Below are 24,922 nucleotides of genomic sequence, written 5' to 3'. Positions count from 1 at the left end.
GAGAAATTCTCCTCACTTGACAAAACCTGACAATTCTTGCAGACACTCTTTAAAATTAGTCACCATCCTGGCTGACACAGAACAGTAACACCATAGGATTGGTCCACTTTTAATTAAGCACTGCATCATTACACCAGCAAGCACAGTCACAGCACTAATTGTTTTTAGTGTGTACCAACAGGTGCATTACTCCCTTCCCCCTGCCCACAGCCCACTGACCTATCCAATACTGCTCTGTGTGTCACTGAGAGGCCGAAATACGAGGTTTTGTCAAGGTGTCCTCTTTGCTGCTGGAATATGAAATACTTCAGGCACAGTTGTGAAGAAACCCCCTGCCCAGGTGCACACAAGCCTGCAGAGCCCAGGGCTTCTCTCCCCTGGTGCTGACAGAAGAGCTGATGATTGCTGCAGCCAGAGGACACTCACTGTGATGGGGTTCGCAGGGGTCTTAGGATGAGGGAAGAGACGAGAATGTTGACTTTATGTTTCAGAAGGCTTGATTTATTATTTTATTATATATATTATATTAAAACTATACTAAAAGAATAGAAGGAAAGATTTCATCAGAAAGCTAGCTAAGAATAGAAAAAGAATGATAACAAAAGCTAGTGACTGACCCAGACAGTCTGGACAGCTGGACTGTGACTGGCCATTAATTAGAAACAACCACATGACACCAATCACAGATCCACCTGTTGCATTCCACAGCAGCAGATTACCACTGTTTACATTTTGTTCTTGAGGCTTCTTAGCTTCTCAAGAGAAAAAATCTTAAAGAAAGGATTTTTCAGAAAATACCATAGCTACAATTCACCCTGCCAGCCCCTCCCCAGCCGCAGCCAGAGGCACCAGCACCGCTCCCCACGGTGGGATGAGCTGTGTGGAGCACATTGGAACAGAACATCAGCATCCCCAGTGTCAGGGCTGCACTGCCAGCTGATTGCTCCGAGTCCCAGAGACTCCTCATTGCAACACTGCAACAACACCATCACGGGCTCTGACCAACTCCGGCATTCCAACTGCACAGAGGCAACAAAACCATTTGTCTGTGTGTAATTAATTAAGCAAGCTTCTCTCTGGCAGTCCTATTTTTGGTGATTTGATTAAGTACATGGATATTACACTTAGTCTGCAATACTTGACCAAAGAAGATGAAATCTCTAAGATGATTGCTTTAAAACTAGTTTTGTAGGTGAGCAAAAGATCATCAGAAATTCACCACCACAGATATGCTCCATCTCCCTGCCATCTACCACACTATTTAGTGCTATCTGGTGTACTCATATATTAAATGACAAATTATAGTACAGGGGAAAAAGGTACTTGCCAACAAAGGATCAAGCACTCTCAAGTTTGCTTTTTTTAGAATGCATCCTCCAACAAATGCAGGAAAATATTTAGAAGTATTATTCAAAGGTGCCTTTCAAATCACGCTAATATGCAGATTCCAAGTGCCTTGGCTGAACAGCTCCTACAAGAGCAACACACTTATTTTAAAGGCAAAAAAATGCCCTTAAAAAAGGAGATTTAGAAGAGTTATAAGAAGGCCTTTCTGAAATCATATAAAAATAAAATAACATTGCTAGACTGTCTGTACACTCTTCATAAAAAGATATCCATTTTTCATTTTTGTAAGAACCCTATGGAGCTCAAGAGAACAACAGAGATATTTATCATGCTCTGCCCTTTAAAAATCAAAGTAAACCAATTATGGACAAGTTCCCTCTCATACTTGCATCTTAAGAAGAAAAATATTAGGGAGAGGACAGTGACCTTTACAATTTCTCTTCCCAGTCCCTTCTTTAATTTGCTTGTCCAGTCATGTGCTATTTCTTTACATAATACCAAGTGCATCTGCAAACAGAAACACCTACATGTATCAAAAAGCACAGATTAGAGCTACTGATACAGACACAGATCAGGTAATTTCTGTGATCATAAATCCTCTATGTTCCTAACAAAAACCCCCAGGTTTAGACAGGGGTGAGGAAGAGAAGGGCAGACATGATTCAGGAGTCCTTCCTCAGCTCTTCCAGCTATATTCAATAAAATATACCAACAATTATGCAACAGCAGCAAAGCCCAGAAGGATAAGCTAGCACTCACCACATTCTCTTCATTTGGTGTCGAGCTTTCTCCTACACATTACACACAAATCACAGGAGCAAAAAAAGTCTGCCCTGAACCTATTCTGCAGGCTGAGTTTAAGTCCTTAACTACAAATTATTTATGTCACTTCTTACCCAAGAGATGACCCAAGCTTGGAAAGGGAAAAAAAAATAAACAAAATAACTAAAACATACTTTCAACACAACTGAAGCAGACTACTCCCTCCAACTAAAAGACAAGTAAACTTATTTATCTGGTTACCCCCTTAAAGACAAACAAACCAACAAAAAAAAAAAAACATCGCCAACTACTCTGCTACTCAAAAGACAGAAACTTTAATCTTTTCAATGAACCCATGCATATCTACTGTCTTGTATTTACTTTTGCAAAGACAGGACATACCGAAGCCTACCTTTGACTTAGTTTTTTGGAATTTAGAACAGAAGAATTCTGGAGCAATGTCTCTTTCAGATGCACCACTGCAAGTCTTGGACACCAACTCTAATAAAACAGTATTTCAGTTCTGAGTTAGTTATGTCATACTGTATAAATAACAGGGAACCTAGTGGCAGGTTTTTATAAAACTATTAATCTGGAAAAAGACACAGATTACTCTGTCTGCATATGTTGAAGCCAGAAAAATACACTTTCCAGGTTTGTTCTACAAGTGGTAGCCAGCACTGATGAGGTTAAAGAAAGGACAAAGAAATAAGCTGTTCTTGCTAATTCATACAATTTCAGTATAAAACACACTAATGCCTTAATGTCAAATAAAATGCATTTAAACTAAACTTTCGTACAAGCATTTGCTCAAAATCCTCCCCAAAAGCCATGCTTCATAGTGAAAAGCAAAAAGAAGGGCCTCCTTACCCGTACACCATCCCTTAAAACACTTCTGCATAGCAGAAATACTTCAAATAAATATACTAAGACATTTCAAAACTGTAAAACAAATTATTTCAAATTGTCAAGATACATCAGCAACACCAACCAACAGATGCTTCAGGAAGATTCTAGGATATGCAGATCATGCTAAGACCACCTTCCAAGCAATAGGCAAAAGAAACCACACAGTTCTGCAGTCAGCAGTAAAACTACCCTGAGGAAATGGCTTTCAAAAATTGTCATGGGACAATGAATTTTAACCAGCACATTCAGTACACACAGTGAATCCTCGGGGTCAGGAGCTGTATGACTTTAACATCACCATTATGGCCATAAACTTTCCCATTTCCAATTAATAGTACACAAGACACCTTGAAAGTCACTCCTTCCTCCTGGAAGGGCTGCATGCTTTACGACATAAAGCAGACTTTTACAAGTGTACCTGCCACTGCAAACACCATGTGGACTTCTTTTAATGAGCAAACATATAAAAAGGTCTTTAAACAGCATCTCTGGATAAGCTTGAGCTGTACCAGGCAAGGCAGTTTTGAAGCAGTGCAACGCTGAGACAGTTGTAGCCCAACAGATCAGAGTCTAGCTTGCTGCTGCTGCTGCCACCATGTCCTTAAAAAGCACGGGAAGCTCACCTAGAGTATCCACAGAACCTTTGTGCATCTTGGAAAGGCACAGGACAGGGTACCAAAAGCCACACTGGCACTGAGGCGTCAGCTCTCGTTGCCTAACAAGCCTCCGTCTGGGCCAACACTGACTTTCTGACTAACCAGGAGTCTGACCAGACTCCAGAGCTGTCTGCTGCCATTCCTTGTTTTTCTTGTTTACACAAGACCTGCAGATGCAGCCTGGGCAGAAGAGAAGGAAAGAATTTTAGGAGGGCTGCTCATACTTTGCACTCAATAGATTCATTTCTTCCCTTTCCAAAGCTCGTACAAAGAACTGATGGCTGGTTTTTTGCATGAAGTGCAGTAGCCAGGATGAAAATCAGTGCATTCGAGGACAAGACCAGAGCCTTCCTTAATATTTTCAGTTCAGTCCATCACCTTGATGAGCCTATGAATACTAAACGAGCAAAAACAAGTTCAGTAATAACCACAAAGCAAGCATGCAGAGGGAAAACCCCTACAGATACTGTAATTAGCTCTGCTAACAGTAAATGAAGAGTCATACGGTTGAGAAATATTCCGTATCACTACGTGAATGAAAGCGGTTCCCTCTGCTTCCCTCCCTTCTGAGATGGCACAAAAGACAGTCGCTGTTGCAAGGAGCAGAAGACCTACTCTTCTGACACGAGCTTTGTGTCAAACTTCTTAGCCTTGGCTCCTGATGTTTCTAAGGGGAGATGACTTAGAGATGCACACACTTAATATAAGAAAAGTTTAGTTCTACTAGCTACACACACAGTACAAATCAACTCTCTTCTGAGGAGATGTATCTTTTTCGTGAAACACTAAAACAATGTGATCAAGATACTAAGGAAAAGTCATATTTCCCATTTCACTAGCACAAAGTACGGACTGCAAACCTCTTAAAACATAGAAAGTTTCTAGCTATGACTTAAAAAATGTTTCAGTACACAGCATCTCAACCCAGAAACACATCTGTGCAAGACAACTGAAAGAAGAACATCCTGCATATCTACTACATTCAGTTATTCCTCTATACATTCCCTTATGGAAACAGTCTTTTAACACATTAGTATGTTTTAAATTAATGAGACATTCTTACCTGTGTATCCTGCCCACCAGCCCCAGGAAGCCACCATAGCTAAAAGCCATTTAAATAACACTCCTTCGATATACCAGAAGCTTTTGCTGTCCAATATTCGGAGAGGCTGCAGCACAATTAAATACAAGACGTAGGACGGAATAGCAACCAGGTTATTGGCGACCATAAAAGCGAACCTGAGGAGTGCTTTCAGGCAGGTGTAGCCCACCTTCTGGGCCTGCTCTAGAGTCACGGCCATGCTCGTCACAGCGGAGGGCGCGGGACCGTCCTGCGGGGAGAGAGAGAGCAAGGTGGCACAGGGACCGCTTCCCGAGGGGGAACAGCAAAAACACGGCGGCACAGGGAGCGGTGCCCGAGCGGGGACAGCAAAAAAAAGGGTCGCACAGGGAGCTCTCCCTGAGTGGGGACAGCAAAACCACGGCGGCACGGGGAGCGGCGCCCGAGGGGGCGAGGCGCGGGTCGCCGGCCCGGCCGCGGCCCGAGCCCGCTCCCGCGCCGGCCGTGGGTCCCCGGGCAGGCAGCGACCCCCGCCCCGGGACAGGCACGAAGGCTCCGGCGCGACCCTCCGGCCGGCGCCGCCTCCGTGCCCGGGCTGCGGGGGAGCCCAGCTCGCACTCCCGGCCCGGGGCACTCACGCGTGCTCCCGGCCGCCCTCCAGCTCCCCCTCCCCGGATAGGCGGCGGGCGCTCCGGCGGCTGCCGGCGGCCTCCCCGCCCCGGCGCGGCTGACAGGAGCCCGGGCCCGCGGGGCGGGGAGGCGGCGGCCCGGCCCCGGGACTCACCTCCGGCGGGGCGGCGGAGCGGCGGCGGAAGCGGCGGGGCTGGGGGAGCTGGGCCCGGCGTCGGCGGCGGTCTGGGCTGGCGGCGGCGGCTGGCGGCGGCTCATGGACCCGGCGGGGGCTGGCCCGGCCGCGGCAGCGCTGCTCGCCCTGCGGCTCCCTGCGGAGGGAGAGGGGGCGGGCGGCGTGAGCGCGGGGGAGGCGGGAGCGCCGGGCCGGGCGGGCAGGCGCAGACCGCGGGTTCACCTCGGTTCTCCCGCGCCCGCGGCCGGGCCTGGCACGCTTTGCTCTGCTTCGCTTTGCGTTCCCTTCCCTCCCCTCGCTTACCCTTCCCCTCCCTGCCGGCTCGGCGCTCCGCGGGCGGGACCGCGCCGAGCCCCGGCCCCGCAAGGCAGGCGGTGCCGCGGGCGGGGGAGGACCCTGCACCTGCCGGGGGCGGGGGTTCGTACCTCGGCACCGCCGCCGCCTCCGAGCCCGCGCCGCGGGCTCATGCCGGGCGCTGGGGCCGCGCTCCCCGCCCCCGCCGCGTCCGCCCTGACCGCCCGGGAGCGGGGCTGGCGCTGCAGCGAGCGCCGCCCCCGCCGGGCAGCGCACAGCCCCCGCGCCCTCCCGCTCTCCCTCGCACACAGACAGACAGACAGACAGATAGACAGACACCGGGACGGATGCCGCAGCGCATCCCGGGCCGACCCGCTCTCCGCGGAGGGGGCACAGGCAGGGGCTGCCCTCAGCGCCCGTCCCGGAGCCGGGCGGGGCGACACCGGGACGAGCCGGGGAATGGCCTGAAGCTGTGTCAGGGGAGGTTTAGGATGGATGCCAGGACAAGGTTCTTCATCCAGAGGGTGTTTGGGCACTGGAACAGGCTCCCCAGGGCAGTGGTCACAGCCCCAAGCCTGGCAGAGCTCAAGGAGAGTTTGGAGCACACTCCCAGGCACACGGTGTGACTCCTGGGGCTGTCCTGGGCAGGGCAGGGAGTGGATGGGATAACCAGTCCTGTGCATCCCGGATAACCGTGGTTCTATGAGCAGGGAGCAGCATGGGTCGGCCCCACCACTCCCCCTCACTCTTGTTTTTGGTTAAAGTTGGGCAGTCGAGGAAGGTAGAAGAGGACGCTCCACAGGTTCCTTCAGCACCACCAGAAAGACCCTTTGGGCCCAGACAGCGACAGTGCATTTTGTCTTGTCCTTGTAGTCTAAGTCCCTAGTGCGTGCTTTTTATAGCTCAGCGTCTCCAGTCTTCTTCCTTCTCTCTCATTCCTCCGCAGCAGCCACGAACATCATCCACCTCCAAACCAACTCTGTGATGGTCTCCAGCCTACAGAGACACCTGATGCCAGCACAGAAGCAGCTGAGGGCAGAGACTTGACAGCCCCATCCAGAGAACCTGCCCCTTTACAAAACCACTCCGGGGTGAGGATGTTTTGCCTTCTGTGTAACTGCATCTTCCCTTGTGGTGATACAGGACTGTTGCCTCTTGTCTGTTCGCTGTGCCTGTCAGACACAGGTCTGCTCCTGTCCTCTCTGTAACCCCTAAAGAGGCCATGGAAGAGCACTGCCAGACTTCCATCAGCTCTCTCTGGCCTGACCAGGCTGCTCCCTCTGCTTACTTGAGCTGTTAAAACACTTACACTGAGCAGAATGGCTTTGCAAGTGATTTTAACTCTGCTTGCGTTGCTAAGGAAGAGCAGCAGCTGAAACCACCTTAACAAGGAGATGTGCTAGAAGGTCTTTTGTGCTGAAAAAAGAAAACAAAAAGTTCAAATTGTAATATGTGGACAGAAAAACATATCGGTTTCACATACTAACCATGCCATGTGTAAAGCTAGTCTACTGTTTCCTAGACAATGAGGCTTCAGAGATGACTGTACCATCAACAAAATTAAATCCCAACCTCTATTCCAGGAAGCAAACAAAGTTGTTATTGCAGATAAATTTAATTTGAGAACTTAAAAATGCAAACAACCAAATAATACCAGCATATTCTATTTGAGCAAAACAAAACAACACTAAACTTCTGACCTTTTTGACAAAAAGGACACATCTTGCATAAGTGTTTCCATGTCTGGGTGTTTTTTTGCCTGTGTTATTTTTATTCCTAGGTTAAACCTGACAGTTGTGCTCAGTAATCATTATGCAGTCAGCTTGAGCTGTTCTGAAGTGCTACCAGCATCAGTAGAACTTGAGTTTTATGTTGGTTTGGGGTTTTTTTTCCCATAAATCTCATACAAACAACTCTGGGCATATACTTGAGGTTATTCTCAGCAAAATTTTGCTCCAAAATTCTCAGGTAGAAAAAGGACAATTTTTAGGCCATTATTAAGGATACATTTTAGGTTTTTTACATCAAATAGCAAAATGAAGCTTAGTTTATGTATCATTCTAATATTAAAATTATGTATTACAATAAATTTTTAGAAAATTTAAAGTATCTTAATTTTATTCCCACTGCACAGTTTGGAACACTATTCTGAAGCCTGGTGCATCCAATGAGGGACTGCAGAAATGATGTTAGACAAGTAATGAATTAGGCAATTTATCCTGCAGAAAGGAATTGCACATGGGGAAGCAGCTGTACAAAGCATTCATTCTTTGTCAGTGACTGCCTTGGAGCTTAGGAAGCTGTGGTTTAGCATTCTGCTGAATGAGCTCCTAGCAAAGACCCACCCCTATTCCTCATTTCCTGGCCTTCCCATGGACAACCCACTCCTAGGAAGTGTGCACAGTGAAATAACCCCACTGCTCTGGTCTGAGCCTCTGGAGAATCCTGTCTAGTACCAAGTTACATGCGTGCCATTACTGCAAACAAAAAGAAGGAGACAACTAAAAGCAGCAATTTTTTTATTAGGTCAATAACTCTGAAGCCCAGAAGTATCTCAAGTGATTTTTTGTTTCGATTTTAAGAAAATAAATTCCATTTTCTGGAAGCCATTCCTCAATCTCTTGAGCTTTCATTATATATAGTTTGTCTTTTTACTACTATAAATGCAAAAAGAGGGTAAAGTATTAGTATAAGCAGCTCTCATTTTATGGCCTTTTTAATAATTTCTCTAAAGTTTACATGTTTTTTGACTGAATACCCTCCCATAACTTCCTCTTTTCAGCCTCACAGAAATACTGACAGGGATGTCACTATTGATCATTGTAAAAATAGATTTTATTGTGCTTATTAACTGGTAGCTACGGATATGAACATTGGTAAAATTAGGTCATTAACCAATGTCAATGATTGCTGGAGCAGATAAATAAATATTGGAGTTGTCTCCCACTTACCTTCATAAAAACCCACAGACCACAAACCCAGAAGAAGGCTGGGCTTGTTCCTGCCAGTGAGAAGGGAGCACATGTTAGAGGTGTGGATGTGACACAGTAATAAACAAACATCTGTTGTATTTGGCTGCTTTAACAATTGTCCAGAGGAGCACCCAGCTTACTGCACAGGCTGGACCTGAGCTCTGGCTCTGATTCCAGTCACGGGTCAGCCACAAACTCCTTGAGAGCCTTTTGAAGAAGTGCACTGGGTGCATGTCTGGGTGCACCTCCAGAAGTGGCTGAGCTGCTGTCATTGTCACACTGTGCCCTTCAGTGGCACGTCTTTGCAGCCCAGCCTGGCTGCAGCGTTAGGGGGGACAACAAAAGGAGGAGGAAATGGCAGCGCAGCCATCCAAGCAGTCACAGCCATAATGGAATCCAGGCTGGGAGCTGCCAACGCCAGCCAGCTGAAGGGCTGCTTTCTGGAGTTGGGAAACAGCAAGCTTTGGAATGCTTTTGAACCTCACTCTGGGTCAAAGATTGGCAAATCAGAAGCTGCTCATTTGTCACGACCAGATTCAGTCAGCTCTCCCTGCTTGCTCTCCTTGCAGCAAACTGAAGCTGCAGATGCCATGTGGTTGGAGCAGAAAGGGTTAGGAGGATGCACTCATGTGCTGACAACTGTAAAAACAAAATGGCATTTACAAATCATAATCTCTGTCATACAGAGAGCAAGGACAAGAAAATAAATTTTCTGAGAAATCTTGGAAATTCTGCAGAGCAGAAAACAACTACTGCTTCCAGCCTCTCAGAAAAAAACATCTGGCTACTTGGGGAATTATCTAAAATTTTATTTTAAAGAGAGAGCATGATAGAAAACATGGAAGAAGACTAAACTGCCATGAGGAACTACAGAGATGGGAACATGCAGAGCACAGGCTGCTGGAAGATGCATAATATGAAATGGGGAATATACTCAGGGGAACATAAATAAAGAAAGCATCTCAAGTGAATTAAGTAGTTAGCATTAGATTTGGAAAAGTCACGGTTTAAAGAAGCATCAAGAACCTATGTTTTCTATAATCTGCAGTGAACAAAGGGGAAAAAAGATAAAGCCACACAAAAACACAAAAGGGAGGAAGTTTTAGGATATGTAAAAAAATAAATTACATTTAACCTTCAATTCTGAGCTGCTTTGCAGTGTCAAATACCCCAGTGTGAAGGATTTTTGCATCACTGTCTTCAGAACATTTAACATTTTCATTACAGCAGTTAAACCTTCCAAAATACTCTGTAACAGTAGTTTCTACTGCAAACTCTGTAAGAAAGGCAAAATCACTTCCATTCTCCACGTAGATTCTCCAATTTAAAGGACAGTATCAGTTACTCCATCTCCACCAGCTGCACCTCAGGAGGAACCCTGCTTGTCCAAGTCCCTTGAACTTCAGCAGCAAGCTGATCCCATCTTCTTTCCTGTAGTCATCCAACAGCAGCCATGCTTTTAAAAAGATCTATTTTCAGTAATCTTTCAGACACACAAGCTCCTTTTGAAGGCTCTCCTTCATTTATCACACACAAAACATAAAACCCAGGCCACTTGCCTTTTGTAATTTCTCTCCAGGAAGTAAATGTTATCAGCCTATTTGACTTTTTAGCCAAAGATGCTTTTGTTTGAACTTTAATTCTTTTAAGGACACTTCAGGGTAACATGAAGCAGCAGTTAAAAAACAAGTAAATTGTGGCATTGGCTTTAATACTTGTCACATTCCTGAATTTATGTAAAAAGGTTTTAACTGAACCTCAGCCCCCTGACAAGTTCCCTTCCCTTGCTTGCACCTCCAGGTCCCTTCACCAAGATGAGCCAGCTGCAGCCTTGCCAGTTCCCTTGGCTCTAGCACACAGAGTTGTCGTTTTTGCTCGTTTTCTCTAATATTTAAACCTTTGGATGAAAGGCTAAGTTTTTTCACGTTAAAAAAATTATAGGCCTCAGAGGAAACATCACAAGCATGACCAAAACTTTCAGGCTTGTGATAAATGCACACTTTTCTTCTCCCTTCTACTAGCTTGAGTTGACATCAGATCTTAATGCTCATTTAACAATACTGCAGGATGCCAAGTTAAGGTCTTGAGTTGTTTTAGGGCCATTTTTTATCACTAGTGTAAGACAGACTAAACAAAATGTGTTTTTTCCTGAGTGAATAAAAAGTAGCATTGAAGTAGCAGCATTTTACCTGAAATGGGTTTTGGATGTTGTTTGTTTGGCTGTTTGCTTTTTTTTAACCAGGAATCATTAAATATGATGCAAGTTGGATTGTTACATAGCTCTTTAAGTTAATATTTCATTCCAAAATTTTTGTAAGCCTAAATGAGACCAAGTAAACATTTTATAACCAGGCATTATTGCATTTGTAATTTTGCCCAAGGGAATTTTATACAGTTAGACACAGACAGAAGAAGAAACTCTGGCTCCAGTGAGGCAACTCCAGTGCAATGCTTGAAGCTCTGTCCAACATAAAGTAAAAAATAAAGTTTGACACACAGCTTCTGGGGTGCTCTCTGAGCAAACCAAGCCAAGGAGGCCATGCAACATGGAAGACACAGCTCCACAAAATCAGGATACAAAAATACCAGTGTACAAAAATACTGGGGAAGAGAGGAGACTGCTTATGTCTAATGCTGGGGCTGGCTGTGGTCCCATCACTCCATCTACCGAGTCCTGCATCAGACTGGGTCTTTATATAGTGAGATTGTCAAGAACGTGGACTGCATCCTCCCTGCTCTGCATTTCAGATGGAGCTCATCTGGTGGATTGCTGCTGCTCAGTTTAATTGGCCAGCATAGTTGGGCTTTCTCTATGGGAAGGTTGCATCATTTTTGTCCCATTTAATGCCTAATTTTTATTTTTCACATGCTTTCCAATTGTTTGCTGAGTCCAAGGCAGTGTCAAAATAGATTTATTGGGTATGGACATATAAAAAGTGATAGTTCATAAACTTTTTCAGGTGTAGATTATGTTCTAATATTTAGAAGTACTCTGTTATTTAGGATTTGTCAGGGGTTTGTTCTTAACTGGTTTTGGATGCATTTATTTCCTTTGTGTGTGATAACCAGCATCTGTATTACTTCCACCACAGAGAATCTAAAGAGACTCTAAGGATAAGCTACAGAGGAGGACAAAGCCAGATGACGCTTCAGTGAAGGCTATCTTGATCTCCCAAAAGAATTTGGGTACATGAATATCTGAATGTACTTATTCTTTCTACAGCATAACGGGAACAAATCAAGGAATTTTGGAGCTGGTTAAGAACAGTGCAGTCATCTCGTTCGTGACCTTCACCATTTGTAAGACAGGCAAAACCCAGAATATATCCCATTTGAACAACTTGCCAGCTAGTCAAGACTAGCAGAAGGTGAGGCAGATGTAGCCATTGCTCCCTTTCTTCTACCAGCTCTATGCAAATTTCATAATTTTCCACTTAGGCAGAGCTTGTTAACCTTCACACAATGCCACTCTTGGATTTTCCATTTCAATCTGTTTTACATAAGATGTACACATCATATTTATAATTTTTGGGTTACTTTTGGTCCAGCATATGATTAATATAAGGCCTCTTATTGCAGCTATTGTGTTCTGTAACTCATATGCAGATCTGGTGAGGTTACTCAATGTATTTCACAGTTGGCCAAATCAATATAATCTTACAAACCAGAGAGGTTGCTCCTGCTATTACAATGCTTTTTCATACTGTAATAAGGTCTCCATACCAGCCCCTGTAATTGTGAGCTGAATAATTCAGGTGTTTTGAGGTGTCTGATTTCACATTAAAGCAAAACTGAAGACTTTGACAGAGGCCTCTTATTAAAGATGGGTAACAGATACAGCACAATGCAACCAGGTGGTCAGTGAGCAGCACTTCCCTTTGCTGCTCTGTGGAATGTTTTTAACCTTGCTCCGTGTGTGTCAGTCACTGGGCAGCTTTGACAACAAAGCTGGGTCCTCATCTCAGTTCCATGGGTGTTTTCTTCACCCCATTGACACTGCTGTCATCAGGGTAAGTTTGAGCGGAGGGTTTGCTTTTGATTTTTGTGGCATCTTGTTTTGTGTTGGTTTGTTGGCATTTTTGAAAGAAAGGAGCTCTAGAGTTACTCCAACTAATTAATCTTTAACCTCTTTGTTTGCTTGGTTATGAAATCTTTTGTCCATAACATCGATTGAATTCAATCCCATCTACAGAATCTTACTACTTCAGGCAACGAGGCAATGATAACATGCTGATTATATATAAACTTGCGCTTTGCAAGATTTTTTGTAAGCCCATTAAGTTTGCATAAGGAAGCCTGGTACAAACACAGAGATGAAGCCAACCTGTTTTTAGGCAGATGGGACTCCCAACATTTTCTAGTTATCACACTGTTTTGTGATTAGCCATTTAAAAAAATATATATAGAAAAAACAGAATTTGACAGCCCTGAATTAATCTCTAATATTTCTCTCCATCTGTACTGGCAAACTAAGCACTATGCTGTATGGTCCTGATCATAAAGTTCATATGTTGCATAAAGATCAGATGAAGCTCTTATTTTCTCTCAAGTTCACTTCAAGTCAGAATTTACCAGGCTGACCTACTTGGGTTTTGGCAAACTCTTAATACCAAGTCAGCATTTGTAGATCAAACCATAAACACAAGAGAACTAAATAAATGCTTATCACTGTTATTAAATGTGATTATCACACTTAAATCCCAAGTGAACAGCTTGTTACAAAATAAAAGAGTTATTCACACTACTTTATCCTTCTTATGTTTGTTGAATTCTATATCAGTACAATCTAAAATTAATATTGATGTTTCAGGAAAGTGGTGATTTTTGAGTTGAAAAAGAAAGCAGAGTCCACTGTAACAACAACAGCTGCCTTTGTGGGGTAGTCTGTTTGTCCATGTGCTGAATTCCAGTGATTTCAAACAGCACTGGTCAAAGTGCAAAGATCCATCCTATTTGAGCAGACTGAAGACCTGGGGACAAACTAATCAGGTCTGATCCAAGGTCCACTGTACATTTCCAGGAAGCCAGTATTGTAAAATAAATTCATCACTGAAATCTGATTAGGACAGAGATCTATTGAAATACTCCTCATCTTCCCTCCCCCAGTTTAGCACGGCATGCAACCTCCTTGTCTTATGATGCCATATGCAGCTTTGCAACTGTTTTGCTGAGCTTCCTCAAGACTATGTTTAACTTGGTTACCCGAAGAAGGTCATGAACACATCCATGGTGCAAGCTGCTTATACAGTTTTTGCACAAGCTCAAGGAAATCCAAAAGGAGAAGTCGCACCATGATTTGCATTCAAGCTGCCCACATCTTCTGCAGCCTTGCTACCTGCCTGAAAAACATGGTTGCAGTCTCTCTGCTGAATGCAGAATACTGATGCCCACTGTTAACAGCAATTAATCATTTCTTTGGGAAAACTTCAGTTAAAAATACTCTTGGCACTGGTTAATGAGTAATCGTTAATTAAGGTAGACAACAGTATCAGTTAAGCATTAAAAGGCATCCTGTTTTGGGTTAGGTTTTTTTTTCTCCTACAGGGAAAGATCATAGAATCACAGAACGGCCTGGGTTGGAAGGGACCTTAAAAACCATTTATTCCAACCCCTCTGCTCTGTGCAGGGACACCTCCCACTAGACCAGGCTGCTCAGAGCCCCATCCAACCTGGCCTTAAACACTTCCAGGGATGGGGCATCCCCAGCTTCTCTGGGCAGCCAGTGCCAGTGCCTCAGCACCCTCACAGGAAAGAATTTCCTCCTAATATCCAATCTAAACCTACTCTCTTTAGTTTGAATCCACTCCCTCTTGTCCTGTCACTACATGCCCTTGTAAAGTGTCCCTCTCCATCTTTCTCATAGGCTCCCTTCAGGTACTGCAAGGCCACAGTTAGGTCCTAACTGAAGCCTTCTTTTTTCCATGGATGCAGGAGAAGGTTGGATTCCAGAAAACCCTTATACATCTTAGCAGTAGTTTCATATTATCATCCTAAACCAGGGCCAGGCCCAATGTGATCAGCAGGAGAGGAAGGGAGGAGGCACCATGCCCTGTCCTATGATTGGCATCCACAATAAAGCCCATTCCTGTCCTCCCTACAGCCAATCCAAACCACTTTATCCTGATTTACACCAGCCAACAGCACAGGCTTGGGCAACAGTCATCAGTCAAAGAGGAGCTTTTATCTAGATGATAGAAATGCTGTTATGTATTTTTTAGCACAGACATCCAAGACCAATTCCCTTAAGTCTGTGCCACTAACATGTTTGTAGGGGACAATTACTTCCTATTTTCATGCCACACAGTCATGTGCTGCCCAAAAGCTCCATAGGTTGGCATGCACAGTAAGAGCTGGAATTTGTTCTTCCTGAAATACCACAATTGTTTATCATTAGTGCTATTGATGCATTTCAACTTAATAAAATGTTGTAAAACCCATTACACCATTGTTAACTGTGGCTAAGAAAAGCAATCCTAATGGCATGGATGAATCCACAAGGGATTACACAGTTTGATTTGTTCAGCCTAAGTCAACAAAAGGGAACAAAGAAACTAAAGTAAGGTTTCAAAATCATACAGTTTCCTAATGATAGCTATAACTGTAATACTATTTTTGTAATACTATGTATTAAAAAAAATATTGAGGAAAGTAAATGCATAACAGAATCCCTTTGTCACACAGAAGTGATACAAGTGGTAGATAAAAACCCTTTCAATCATCTGCTCAACTCTTATCCCTTCTTCTCCATATGGAAGTATCAGTAGTCCCAGTTCCACTGAGCTCCTCTGGAGCCCTGCACCCCCAGTGTGGCCCAGGCTGAGGCTGACCAACCTACCAGTGTTCTGTGCCTCATCTCACACTGTCTCAAATGCAAGTTTCTCTAAAGTCCCAGCTGTCACCTCCCTGCTCTCCAGCCCCAAGGTTTCCAATGGAAGTGGGAGACTCTGAGCAGGACACTCACCATGTTGTTCAGGTGGGGATCCATCCCCAGATTTGGGGATTGAAAAATGGCATTAAATGCAGTTGTGAGATTGATAAATGAAGTCTCATTATTGGTAGAACTCAGATCTTTCCACTTGCTTCCACTTAAAATTGTCAAGACTGAGACATCAGTGGAAGCCCTACAAGTTTTGGAAGGGGGGAGGAAGGAGAAGACAGAACAGGCTGATGTGTTGAGGCTCTGAAAAATTATCAAACAAGATGTGCCTTGTGGTGCTGAATGATACATCACAGCAAATTCAGTATCATAGAACCATAACTGCTTATCACACTCGGCTCTGAGAATGGTGTACTGAGTTAATTGAGGTCAAGAATTAATTGCATGTCTTTCAGATAACACTTCTAAATGGCAGCATCTGCCATTAGAGAAGACATTAATTCAAGCCTTTTAGGCCAAACATTTACAGAGAAGCAGAAAGTCCCAGTCAGAGCAAGAATGTGAAACAGTAAGTAAGTAAAATGTTATCATAAAATGTGTCTTGATTGGCAAACTGTAAGTATGGATCAAAGCAGTGACATGCTGGAGAAAGAGCTCAATACAGCAGAGTGTAGGCTTGAGTATTTAACCTACTCTTTCATGTTCTCTTCTCTGTACTTGTGTATTCCAAGGAATTTGCCTCCCAAACCCAGCCTTGCATCCTCTTTTCCACTGTTAATAGTTAGTGATGACTGAATTAGATTCTTTCTGTCAAGGCAAAGCTACCAAAGATGAACACCAGTAGAAAAATAACCAACAGCTGAAGAACAAATGATGTTGCGTTTGCGACAGTTTGTTAGTAAGGGTTCTCAGGCTTGACTGGTGAAGAAACGGGACATACCATGGGGTGGTACTTGAATTCCAGACTATCTTGGTGCCTGAGATTACCAGCTGCCAGCCTAGCAGGGAGCAGCACTGGCCAGGGCAATGTCTCAGATATTCCACGAGTGTCTACCATGCCCAGTGATAAGCTTTCTTTTCCTGAAGGCAGGAAGGAATGGAAGCAGAGGCTTGACACCTTCTTGTTCCACACCAGCTATTGCTGTCTCAGGTTGGGGTGGAGGCCAGTAATTTGGACTACGTAAATTATATTGCACATTCCACTCCCTACAACACACACTCTTATTGTGGTAACTTCTGTCTCCAAGTGGAGGTAATATAGGAGTTGTTACATTCCTTAAATATTGATCATCTCTCCCCTAAGGATGTGGTACACATCAAAAACAAACAAACAACACCCCCAGCCAACCAACCCCAAACCCAGACCAACATCAGTCGTTAGAGGAGTGCACAAAAACATTCCCTGGGCTCCCTCTCCTAGATGGCAGCATCTGGGGCTGGCAGCAAACATTAATTACACGTGTCCAAATCTACAGCAGAAAGGCTCACATTCCAGGTAAGGTAATCTCTGCTACTCATTATGCTGCCAGACACCTTCACATTTGCTCCTGGCCACTAAGTTTTCCCTGTGAAAGGTGAGCAAGGAAGGGAACAGCTCTGACACGTGGTCAGGCAGAGGCTGCCGCTGAGTGTAAAGCAGCCAGGGTGATCTGTACTGGACACTTGCACAGCACTGCCCAGCTCATTCTGCTCCTCCTCCTCTGACAGAAACTCAAAGCATCCCAGCTTTTGCAAAGGTAACTTCAGGGAGTTACAGAAAGAATCCAAGGGTGCATTTGGAAGGACTGGGTGCCAGCACTGCTGTGCAGGATGACCTGTTAGAAGCTGTGGATTATGTCTTGAGGAGATGGATGAAAAAGTGCAAGCTAGCAGCTGAGTGAAGACACAACTGAGTAGAATCTACTTGTGAATTTGCAGAACCAAGGCAATAGATTGCAGGGAAAAAGTTGATCAAGCTTGCTCAAATACACTGTGTAATACACTCTGCAGAAGCCTTAATCATTGCAGAACCTCAGGAAGATTTGCAAACCACTGCTGTAACCAACACACCCAGGAGCAGTCATTTCTCAACAGCATTTGCCAGAGGCCTTAGAAAACACTACTTGACTTTATGTTCAAAAAAAAAAGATAAATCTTGCAATTTTAGTCTTGCAATGCTGCAGCTCAGAGATCAGCAGCTGCCAAAACCCTACAGTCTCTGGTCATCATCTTTAAAAACACGAAAAATGAAATATCCGTACAAAATAAACGGATTAACATTCTGTTCCAGTAGAAAAGCAATGAGTATCACAGAAAAACTCTCTGTACCCTTGTTCACAGAAGCTCTTCACCCTGTGAGCTGTGTTGCTGAGATCCTACCCAGCCTGAAACAGCTGATGGAGTTCACATTGAATTTCAGCTGAACTGTTACAAAAATCCTGCAGGGTTTCCACAAAAGGTCATCACAATGTATGCAAATGCAGGATGAAAGGATATAAAAGAACATACAAGATAAACAATTGAATTCCTGATTAAAAATAGTTCAGCTGAATCTAGGAATTATATAAACACCAAAGATGACTTTTTATAATCTGATCATGCTAGTCAGTGACTTCATTACGCAGGGAAACATGAGCTGGAATAGTCAGATTTTTCAGTGCATTCTACAGTTTCACATATAGAGCCATTTGCATGCATTCAGTTCCAGGCAAAGTCCACTGCTAAGTCCATCTGTTGTCTGCACACAGAGCTCGACAGGGCTGCCTAGATAAACACAAAAAAATTGAATTTTGAACCTGTGATACAATGGATGTGAAATCTAGCTCTTGCTACCATCTAGATTAAAAAGAAAGCTCATGGACCAGGTTCTCATTTTAGCAATTTGGAAGCACTAATTCTGTTACATTAAACCAAATCATCAAGAACATTTCAATTAGTCTTTCATCAGGAGATCTTCATTACTTAACACGTGGTATTTGAGTGCATTTATTAAAGGCACTGTTAGTATTTCCCCCTCCTCAAAACTCAAATATCTCGAGATCTTTTTCAGATTCTCTTTTAGAATTCATCTTTAATCTTTGCTATTACAGAGGTTTAAGTTTGTCCAGTTTCTTTTAACTTTCACCCTCCTTCAGACTAACACTTGCTTACACATGCACAAATACTTTAAAGGCTTATATTCCTGAAGATGCAATGCTTTTGTGCATCTCCAAAATACTTTAGTAAGTGAAATGTCCATGCAACTGCAGCTCTTTCTACTCCTAGGCAGCCAAAATGATCAAAAAAACTAATTAAATAATTAATCACAAGTAGCATTCTTTGTAATGACTGGATTCTTTTGCCATTACCTGGGTAACACAGATAAATATTTTACTGTATCAGGTTGTATGTCTTGCCAGGCTTGTAATTGAAGTGGCCTGGAAGTTTAATATTTTAGAGAGGCACAAATGAGTCATGGTCTCAACTGCCTGTGCTGAGCATGAATTATGCACCTGATTTTAACAGCAGCCCAACACAGAGCTGTGGCAGAGATCCTGTGCCCTGTGTCAACCCTACTACAGCATTACACGGATTTGTCCTACATTAAAGGAAACTTTTGTCTACATTCTGTTTAGAAATTCAAGTCCTGTGAATGGCTTGTGAATCCATGTAGACTGTTGAGTAATCAAATCACTGGTGAACAAATGACATCTCAGGCAGCCCAGCACAGCTGTAGATTGCTGCTGTCTCACTGGACAAAGTCCTTTCCACCTCTGCCCTTCAGCTGTCAGCTTTTCATTATCAGCACCACAGCTGGAACTGAGAATGGGCACAAATGAATCACTGCTCCCACAGCTGAGCTGCTGGGACTGACCCAGGCTCCACAGCTTCTTTACAATTTACAGGTGAAAGTCTTCCTGAAGGAAAGATAAAGGACAAAATGAGCTATGTTTTTGTTCACATGTGATCTCACTATTTCCATACTCTAGTGTACTAAGTAAATAATGTTATTACTTGTAATCTTATCTGTGAGCACAACAAGAATGCTGGGGTTTTTTTAATCTCTTCTAAAGGGAGGAGATGAGGAAATAAAACAGGTGATAATTACAGTGATAAATTTTTAAATTGCTAATTTGCCATCAACTTTTGCTGACTGCAAGTCACACAAGCACTGCCCCAGTCCCACCCACAGGATGGAGTGGCAGCCACTTGGCCTGCAAAACTACTGTTAAATTCCTGTGCTGATAATCCTTTACTCTTTGAATGGCAAAATGTCAGGCACAGCCCAGCAAAACTGGGCATTTGAAGGTCAACCCAAAACTAATTGAACTGCCTAACAATACTGTTGGAAGGACAGATTTTTATATTTCTTTTCAGAAGGACAGATTTTACTGAGCATTTGGCTCTTTTTAAAATTATTTTTTTAAGCCACACTTCCTGAAGTCATATACTAAAAATAAAAATGAGGAATGAGATTAGGCTAAACATGATTTATGGCTATCATGATTGCAGAGAAGCAGCTGAAAGGAAAAGCTCAAGAGATTAAAAGTGGCATTTTTCAAATTTATTCAGATTGCATAGCAGAGTATTTGAGGTGGTCAATGCCAGCCTCTCCCTGGGCTGCCTTGGAGCTGCAGGAAGTGGTCAAAGATTTACAGCAGGAAGAGGATGTCAAGCTCCCAGCAGTTTTCCACAGCAGAGAATATTTTCATCTCTGCCAGGAGGAGATAAGTGGCCACACACAGGTGAGAACTCCCAAGTCAGACAAACCACATCACAGAGAACAGGGGATGTCCAAAACCAGCACAGCCTGTAGGTGCTGTTATTAGCCATGGCTGCAAGGGCAGAGAGCACAGAGAGCAGCAGAAAGGCAAAGATCACCCTCTCAGGTGCTCAGAGAGGCATCACAGAGGGCTCTCCCATCTGTCTTCTCACAGCAAGAGCTCCCTGTATTTGTACTACAGAGCAGGCTGCACTGAAAACAAATTTTAAGTTCCATATCCCTCTGAGTAAGCTGTTTTCTGGTGAGGTAGTGTTGACACATAAATATACTCAGTGAATCATCAACATTCCCATCTGCCATTTAGTACACTCACATCACTAAAGGGCAGACCTGAACATGAGTACCTGATCTGCAACACTGGGTTTTGTTGAAAAAAGGTTCCATTAAAAAAAAAAAAAGATTGATTCATCAGCATGGCATTTAAAAATATTTTTATATTTTTTCTCAAAAGCATTAATTACCTTTTAAGTTCTGCACTGGTTTTGTTATCTTGCCAAATTGAACTACTGGAGGCATTGCAACACAGTTAAGAGTCATGGGGGTTGTGTTCTCCTTTTTCCTATACAAAAAGAAAAAATATCCTTCCACAAAACAGAACAATATTTTCTATGACCATAGTCAATTCCTAAAACTCTGAACAGCAAAACAAAGCTGGGGGTTTGAATCAGGGGTTTGAGGGCTGTTGTAATTGTCATTATATGGTTTTGTTTTAAATAGGAAAACTAACACAACTGGGTGCTTTTTTTAGGGTCAGGCTGAAATACAACTAAACATACAGCCTCCAAGCTATTCTTCTGGTTCATCTTTATTGCCCCACTCCCCTCAAAATGAAAATCAGTGTATATTTTTGTTTTTGACCTAATTTACACACACTAACAGAAACACAAATCTCTCCAGTGGATCTATGATGTGGCTAGTACTACCCAGATGCAGTCAGGATTAATACTCAGAATTTCCTACCCAACTCACAAAGACTTGGTCCACTTAAACCCTTACAACAAGGAGAATCAAGGAAATCTCCTACATCTCTCTCACATGGCACAGACAGCTGTCAGGAAAACCTTTTCCTCTGCAAGGGTGAAAATGCACATCAATTCAGTACAGGTGACAGACAGATAAAGGAAATAAAATTATTAGAGTTTGTACTTTGGAGGGAAGATCAGCTCACTGCTTACATACATCAGCTTCACTGATGAGTAGCAATAATTAGCCTAATTAATTACAATTGCTTCTGCTCCTCCCTTGTGGAATGAGGGAGAGACCTTCTGAAGAGGTCAGACATTTGTCAATTATTACAACAGCTGAAATTTCCCGTGTGTCTGCAGGGGGTGACCAGCTCTGAGAGGTCTGCATCCGCTTCACTCAGTGATCTGGCTTGGACACTGTCATTTGCACAGACCAATTTCTGCAACCACGTACCCATGGAACTAGTTACCAGTGGAGTTCAGGCTAGGGGACAAAAGCCTAGCTTTGGCCAGAATTTCTAAGTGTGCATGTAGGAATATCACTGCTATGAACTGCAATCAGACCTCTGCACACCTTGGGGAAACAAGCAGAGTCAGAAGCCATCGTGGCTCCCCACTGTGAACGGCTGCCCTCATGCACTGCTGGCAAATCAGACACGCTCAAGCATGCCTCAGCTGCTGCAGAGCAGGGACAGACACACTGCTCCAAAGGGCATTCCTTCCTTCCTTCCTGTCCTCATGTCACCTTCTCACTCTGGGCAGTGACTCAGAGCAGCAGCAAGGCTGGGCAGTGGCTGGGAACTCTGCAGTGCTCTCTGCCCTCTCCAGTGCCCGTGCACAAAAGGCCCAGTTCAGGTGCACATGAACTCAGAGTCTCCTCCAGACTCCTGCTGAACACAGAAATACACTGCAGGTGCACAGGCAGCCAGTCCAGCAGCTCTCCAGTACCTCCAGGATACACCAGACTCTTCCCCAGCACCTGTCTGGTACTCACTGCATTGACCAAGTCACTCTAGAAACCAGCAGAAAAAACCACTCAAGCCAACTGGAACTGTTTTAAGTGGATAAAGTCATGATGTGATCCAAAGAGCAAAGCTGGAGTCAGGAATAAGCACAAGAGAGAGTCCCTTTTCAGCACTGCCACACACCTAGAAGGTGTCAAGTGAAGCATGAAACTGTACCCTGGAGATTCACCCACCATGTTTGGCAGAGTCCATCCATCCACATCACACTCAGTTTATATTTATCCCAGTCTCTTCCAGCTCAACTGCTCCTCCTTGGGTTTTCTCCATAGTTAGCTGTGTGTTAAGCACGGACAGCTCTTAATTTCACATTAACTGCATTCCTAAATTTAGAGCTTCTGGGAAGCAAGGACAGGCTCTATAAAATGGATTGCCAGCAAGCCACATACTTAAAATGCTGAGCAAAGGTATTTTAAATCAGCCAACCCACACAAGTCTCTTATTTTATCCTATCCTCCTTGGAGCTTTGTAGTCACCATTGATACCCCTAAAAAACCCCTTCCAAACAATTGCTTTTAGTAATCAAAGTTTTAAAACACTTCTGAGGAACTCCACAATCTTATCTGAGGGAATGTCAATATAAGACTCCTTATCTATAGGGGAAAGGATGATTTTTAAGACTGTGAAGTGGCCATGGCCTAAGTTTTTTATCATCTATAAAATAAAACAGTTTCAGTATCTCCTTGACTGCTCTACTGGGTCACTGGTAAAAAAGAAAAATCAGCTTTTTACTACAGTTAGGTGTCCAGTGACTAGAAAGTGTTCAAGGCGTTGTTAAAGGCTCTTTCTAACCTCAGAAAGACTTTCCTCTCAAAATTCACTGAACACAGCTCTTACCTTATCTAAGATCCTTGGGTCAGGAGACTGAGGCTAAGTGCAAACTTCATTAACACACAACCAAGCTGTCCTTAATTTTGACAGCATCACTTGGAGGTGCACAAGCAAGTGATAAAGACCATATCCTGAAAGCAAATAAGAACACCAAAGAAATGCTTCCTATTCCTCAGCTAACAATCAGCAGAGTAAAGCAACTTTCTGAAGGACCTGGGATGATGCTCACTGAAAGGCAGCAATCTGTGACTTCAGGAGTGAGTTTGAGCAGCTGCTGTTTGGCAGAGAGGTGCTCCTTGGAGTACAAACAACTCAGGAAGTATCAGGGGTCACTAAGATAGACAGGCTTGTTTCCTGGTGACACAAAACAGCACCTGGCTTAAAGATTCACAGGGGAGGAGAGGGTAACTGCAACACTGCATAACATGCCTTGCTAGAGAAGCATGCAACTCTGGGTTTTCCTTTGATTTCAAGAAGTGTTTTTGTCTCAGTCACTCTCTCTGCTCTGGAGATGAAAACGGCAAGGTTCTGGTAAGTTTGTTTTTGCTTAGCATCTCAGGTTGTGTCCTTGGAGGCACCTATGTGTGTGAAGCAAGAGCAGCTCCCATAGTGCTGGACACAGAACTGCAGCACTCAAGCAGAGAGAACTAGCAGTTCTTGGGCTTTACTCAACTCAGAACTACTTTGAGAGCTGGCAGGGCTCCCAAGTTCCTCCCCCTACCCTCTGTTTTCCCCCTGCTGTCTCGATTTGCACAGTGCAGACACCTGAGTACACCTGCACTGCCACAAAAGGAACAGATTGTTCAGAGAAGATGCTGTCAGGAAATAAAAGGACACATGTGTGTAGTAAATATTCTGATCAAGGACACAGCAAGCACTTGAGGCAAACAGAAAGACAACAAACCAGAAAAGAAATGAAGCTTATCTGAAGGCAAGATGCTCCATACTGTGTTGTGAGATCTCTCTTTCTCTATATGCATACACACATACACTGAATATCACTCAAAAGGTATTTTTAGGATTGCAATAAAATTCCTTCAAATCCTATAAATTCTTTCAGTAGGTTGGTGGGGTTTTTAACTAAAGTTGTTGTATCACTAAATAAAATAATTCTTAAAAGTTTATGCGTATGTTTAAAGAACCATTGAACTTGCTTCCAGACCTGTGCAATTCCCATACAGTTTCACAGGATTTAAGTCAAAATATATCCCCTATCAAATACAAAAACTTCAGCTATATTAAGGCATATCAGTCCTTGGGTAAAATGAGGGCATATCCAAGGAAACAAAAACAGGAAAGGAAGTCTGAGATTCCATGAATAGAGATTCCATGAATACCCACGATGAGTGCAACTTCGGGAATACGCTTGAATAACCTTAGCAGGAGATTACACTCCAAATTCCAGGGGAAGGTAGAATCTGACAGAGGACATTCCTCCCCTGACCTGCATTCAGTTCCACATTGCCTGGAGTGAGGGGATCAGCCAGGAATCCAGAAATGACACTTTCTGGACACATGCCTGAGCACACGTTCACAGGAATGAGAGGCAAGTACTTCCGAGGGTAACTGGCTCCACCATCCGTGGGAAGTCAGGTGAAATGACAGAGCCTAAGCACCAAAAGCTATTGTCTGCATGCTGCACTGCACATATTGCCAGCACCTCCAGGCATCTTCATTCCAT

The 24,922-nt window shown here is 43.7% G+C and overlaps 1 protein-coding gene across 3 annotated transcripts in view; it reads right to left on the bottom strand.

Annotated features, from left to right (window-relative positions):
* The window catches only part of LPGAT1 (lysophosphatidylglycerol acyltransferase 1), a 56,336-nt gene extending 50,340 nt beyond the window's left edge, over window positions 1-5,996 (bottom strand). The window contains exons 1-2 of one of the 3 annotated variants that reach the window (XM_030945300.1): window positions 5,965-5,996; window positions 4,738-5,005 (exon numbers count right to left, since the gene is read on the bottom strand). In XM_030945300.1, coding sequence (XP_030801160.1) covers window positions 4,738-4,975 — 238 coding nt within the window. In that variant the 5' untranslated portion in view covers window positions 4,976-5,005; window positions 5,965-5,996. Of the gene's footprint in view, window positions 1-4,737; window positions 5,006-5,372; window positions 5,421-5,518; window positions 5,670-5,964 lie in introns of those variants that run through there. The other 2 variants (XM_030945301.1, XM_030945302.1) reach the window with 2 other exon arrangements.
* Window positions 5,997-24,922: the final 18,926 nt, after the last annotated feature.

Source organism: Camarhynchus parvulus, chromosome 3, assembly GCF_901933205.1.
Source record: "Camarhynchus parvulus chromosome 3, STF_HiC, whole genome shotgun sequence".
Taxonomy (NCBI): domain Eukaryota; kingdom Metazoa; phylum Chordata; class Aves; order Passeriformes; family Thraupidae; genus Camarhynchus; species Camarhynchus parvulus.
This window is presented reverse-complemented; position numbering and strand designations above follow the sequence as displayed.